The sequence below is a fragment of the Beta vulgaris genome, chromosome 3, assembly GCF_026745355.1.
Source record: "Beta vulgaris subsp. vulgaris cultivar EL10 chromosome 3, EL10.2, whole genome shotgun sequence".
NCBI classification, from domain to species: Eukaryota; Viridiplantae; Streptophyta; class Magnoliopsida; order Caryophyllales; family Amaranthaceae; genus Beta; species Beta vulgaris.
The window spans coordinates 36,518,884-36,523,922 of NC_079204.1; the positions used below are offsets into that span (position 1 = coordinate 36,518,884).

Genomic DNA, 5,039 nt, shown 5'->3' on the forward strand with positions numbered 1-5,039 from the left:
TTACTATTCTTTAAGCATTGAAAACAAATGATCAAAGTGAAGAAACTTATTCATGAATTTGCTTCAATACTACAGCTAGAATGCCAAAAGAATAAAAGGAAAGCCAAAATAAACACAAGGTTTAAAAAGTGATTTGAAGGTCGATTTAAATAATTCAACCAATCTAGATACGGACACGGGTACGGATACGGGATACATTGGTTCCAAAAATAGAGGATACGGATGCGGGGTAAATTATAATATAATATAATATAATATTTTAATAAATTTATTAAAATTTATGAAAAACTGTAACATCATAGTCAATATTACAAATCTAATTCCTTTATTAAGATGAAAAAGTTTTTTTAGAGATACTGGTAAATATAGTGAAAATTATTTATAAAAATATATTTATAATATTGGTTGAAGTATCCGGTATCCATAGTGTATCGGTATCGTATCGGTATCGGATACGGGTACGTCCACTAAGATGGAGTATCGGTGCTACCTAGTCAGTCGCTACTTATGTGCTTCAGTAATTTGTGCTTGAAATAGCCCTATTTGGTTGGTCAGTTCATGTTCAAATACCTCAATCTTTAGCTCTAGACCATCCCAAACACCTTCAATCATAACAAAAAAACCAAACAACCATTAAAAAAAAGGAGAAACACTATCTCGTATATGACAGCATCACTGTAACTTGTAGGAGGCATAACTCCTAGTATACAACTCCGAAACAAGTCATTCTTGAGCCTAAATTCATTAACTTTTCGAGTTCTAAAACTTTTAAGAAGGGACCAAGAGCTAAATGTAACTGCAGGAATAAATACATAAATTTCTGATCAAATCAGGTACCACCCAGAAGATAAGAGAAATTTAAAATTAGATAAGAAATTACCACCCAGAAGATAAGAGAAATTTAAATCTGATAAGAAAATTTAAAATTAGACCAGATCAGATGAATTAATATCATATCAGAAAATTTCAGACAAAACGAATGCACCCACATTAAACACTGAAGTACTAAAGCAGCCTTAGGCCTTGTTTGGCAAACCGAGTTTAGAGTTTAGCTATTAGAGTCTAGAGTTTTCACTTTTTTTACAAGTGTTTTTAAGTGCTGTTTATATAGAAGATTATCTAGAATATTGCATTTGCAACTAATTTGTTGAACCCTAGTTTTGATGATGACAAAGAAACAAAGATACAAACTAAGTAGTGAACTAATGAGTTATTTAAGTGTATGATTTTTAAGGTATCAATGAAAGGAACTAGGAGAACGAAGTCAAGAGAGGATTCAAAGGCTAAGTAAAGAAGTTTCTATAAGTTGATACGGAGCAAGCATTGGATCAAGAAGAATAAAAGCAAGGCTTTTATTTTCTAGTTCCATTGTAAAGGAACAAAGTAAGGATGGTAAGGAATAGTGGCAGTTTTATTTGAGAATGAGAGTTTGTTCCTTTCTAAGGAACAAACTAATTGGCACTAAACGAATCTGTTAAAGGAACTTGGTTTATAAAGGAACTAGACTTAGGCGTGCTGTAAGTTAACGGTACAATAATGAATTGAGTAAGTCATGCCTAAATAATAGGAAATCAGTTTAAGTTAAGTGAAAATCAGTTTTTAAATAGAAAATCTTTTTAAAGAAAAGATTTTGTTTTTCGAAATAGATAGGAAAAATATTATCCGGTTTTTAGGAAAAGTTTATTTAAAAAGATAATATTTTCTTAAAGATTAAAATTCATTTTTAACAATGAAACTGTTTGCACCAAAACAAAACCAACTTCTTTTGCACCAAAACAAAACCATATATGAAATGTAAAAGTCCTAATCTCGAACGATTTTTTTCTCTTTGAAAAATACTTTTTATCTTTGACTAAAAATCATATGTTTTTAAATATTTTGGTACTTAATAAAATAAATTAATATTATTAATTAACTCTATTAATTAGAATTGGTTAGAAAATGGATCTTAAAAAATGGACTTTCATAAAACTATTTTTGAAAGTTTTTGAAAGTGGGCTTTTACAAAACTGTTTATAAAATATTTTCTAAAGCAGGCTTAGAAAATTTGGCTTGAAATATTATACTTTGTATTCGTTCTTCATTATATCTTTGATCCGGACCAATTAGACGGAGGTATTAGTAATCATTGGATAAGGGTGTTCATAATCGGGTACGCAGCTAACCGCATGTGTTGGTATTCAGAAAATCGGTTCGTAACCCGATGGAGAAAACAGGGTACCCGGTTTTTTTGATTCGGGCCATAGAATACCCGACTTTTCATGTAAAAAAGCATTCACATTTCACAGTGGCAGTTTGACGCTAAAAGTAGTACTTGCATTTGCAGTGGCTTTAAGACATTCAAGAAAATCGTGGCATTATCCTGTTATGTCCTAAATTTTTTCCTAAGCTGGAATTTGCAGGTAAGATGATTACCACAGCTAGAAAGCATCAGGTAGCAGCTACAGCAAGCAGATATGAAGTTTATAAGATAATCCAGTTGGAAAACATTGGATACTGATCAAGACCAAGTCAAGCAGTATTGTTGTGCCGAAGAAGTAGGATGAAGCAGTTGTCAAGCGGAAGAGAAGATACCCCTTGATTTTAGGGAGTCATGGCATCTTCTTAGGAGTTTGTTATACAACTTTTAAATAGAAGGAGTAACGTTCAGAAAATTTACTAGTATATATAGAAGGGGAAACAATCTGGGTAGCATAAGTCTTTACATTGCTTTACATTCATACTTTCTCTTCTACATTTACAATATTCACAAGTGTATTTAGCACAAGCTACTAGCTGCTAGCTATAAGTTGTAATTCTCTCACATAGTGGATTGGTGGACTCAATTCCACCCGCGGTTTTTACCCTTTTCCTTGGGGTTTTCCGCGTCACCATTTCTTGGTGTCTTGTCTCCCTTTTGTATTTGCTTACTTTCGTAGCTAGCTTCTTTTATTGTTCCCAGCTGCATTTGCATTAGCTGTAGATCCTCAGCTAAGTTCTGCTTGGTCAGAATTTGGCATAAACAGTTTGGCGCCCACTGTGGGGCTCTACAGCTAAACTCTCATTAAAATCTTAAAAAAGAAATACCTTAATCCTACTTTGAAAGATGGCTGACGATTCTGCCGATTGCGATGAAAGCAGCTTTGCTGAAGGCTCAAGAAGACCTTCACCGCACTCAATCTGAAGCCCAGCAGACCATCGACAGCCTCAGGAAGGAGCTAGAGTCTGTCAAGAGCAGCAAGACACCTAAAACCCGTGCCCATGGTATGACTCCCAAGGTTCTTAATCTTGAAGATTCTGAGGCCAGCGAAGGCGAGGACGAAGAGGCCAGGTCTGACGAAGATGCAGAGGAAGCTGATCCTGTAGCTAAGAAAATGGCACTCCTGGAATCTCAGAACCGGAAGATACTTTGCATGCTGACAAAGTTGCCTGGAGCACCAACCCCTATAGCTAAGGAATCTCTAGATGGCTATGCTCAATCCCCCTTCGTGGAAGAAATTGCGAGGGCAAGGATTCCTAAGAAGATCAATGTCACCCAGCCGCATAAGCTGTATGATGGAGCTGCGGATCCCTACGATCATGTAGCGCAATATAAGAAAAAAATGTGGACTCTATCCATTCCTGAGCACCTGTTGGAAGCTACTATGTGCAAATCCTTCGGGGCCACCTTATCTGGGCCTGCCCTGCAGTGGCTGATCAGCCTAAAACCAGGTAGCATCCAAAATTTCGCTGCTTTGATTAACAAGTTTTATATGCAGTTTGCTAGCAGCAGGGTCCTGGAGAAGCATACAGGCGATCTGTATCGCATCACCCAAAAGGCAAATGAAGCTGTGAGGCAGTACCTGGATCGATTCAACAAGGAGATGATCTCGGTCAAGAACCTGGATGTTCCCACCACTATCGAAGCATTCAGGAGAGGTCTAACATATAAATCTAGATTGTATTATGAATTAACCAGGTACCCATGTGGCACATTCGAGGAAGTTAGAGCCAGGGCTATGGCTGAAATCCGCGTCGAAGAGGACGAGGCGTCTAGGTACGGAAGTGAGCCCAGCTATGATCGGAAATCCCAGAACCAGAAGAAAAGCGATTGGCGTCACCAGCCGTACCAAAAGCGCGAAAGCAATAATGTAGCCAGCAAGGCCACAGGTAAACCTGCTAATAATGATTACCCGTCTATTGCTTCCTATTGCTTTAATGTGGATGCAGGAGGCGTAGTAAACGCACTCGAAAAGCTGGGGACAATAGCTAGATGGCCACGCAAGAGCGATAGACCAGACAGCGAGAAGGATACCACCAAGTGGTGCAGCTATCATGGTGACCATGGCCATCGGACAGAAGACTGCAACGCCCTCAAAAAGGAAGTAGCTTGGCTGCTCAAAAAGGCTACTCTCGAGCATCTGATGGGAAAGAAGGGGCAGCGAGAAGACAAAGCTGGCTCCAGCAGCAGAACCCCATCCACCACCTGAACCTCTACACGACAAGGTAATCAACTCTATCTCAGGTGGTTCAGAAATATGTGGACTAACATACTCTGCAGCTAAGAGATTCGCCCGAGAAGTCCAAAACCGCACCAAGCCCGCTGAAAGTGCGAAGAGAAAAAGCTCAGGAGTATGACCATAGCTTCGACGAGAAGATGGAGATGAAGAAGAGACAAATCATGACGGCCTCGTCGTATCTCTCACCGTCAGCAACTTGCCTCATGAAGCGAGTCTTAATAGATAATGGCAGCTCAGCTAATATCATTTTCAAAAGCGCCCTTGAAAGCCCTCAGGAAAGCAACTGTTCTGTTCGGATTCAATGGTGAGCCAGCTACAACGCTCGGGAGATGTGGCCACCTATGCAAAGGAGTCAACCTCCAAACCAGGTTCAATGTGTAGATTGTCCCTCAGCATAATATTATAATGGGGACACCATGGATCCACAAAATGCGAGCTGTACCCTTACCTATCACAGACTATAAGTTCCCTACCAATGGGGAGTGCAAGAAATCAGGGGCGATCGCAAGCTGGCAGGGAGTGTATAGCATATCTCTAAAAGCAAAAAAGGAATCATCTAGC

At 38.8% G+C, this 5,039-nt stretch overlaps 1 protein-coding gene across 1 annotated transcript; it reads left to right on the forward strand.

Annotated features, from left to right (window-relative positions):
• The first annotated feature begins 3,110 nt into the window (after positions 1–3,110).
• LOC104884724 (uncharacterized) lies at positions 3,111–4,448 on the forward strand. The gene has a single exon (XM_010669410.3). The coding sequence runs from the start codon at positions 3,111–3,113 to the stop codon at positions 4,446–4,448; it is 1,338 nt and encodes a 445-aa protein (XP_010667712.3).
• The last annotated feature ends 591 nt before the right edge of the window (positions 4,449–5,039 follow it).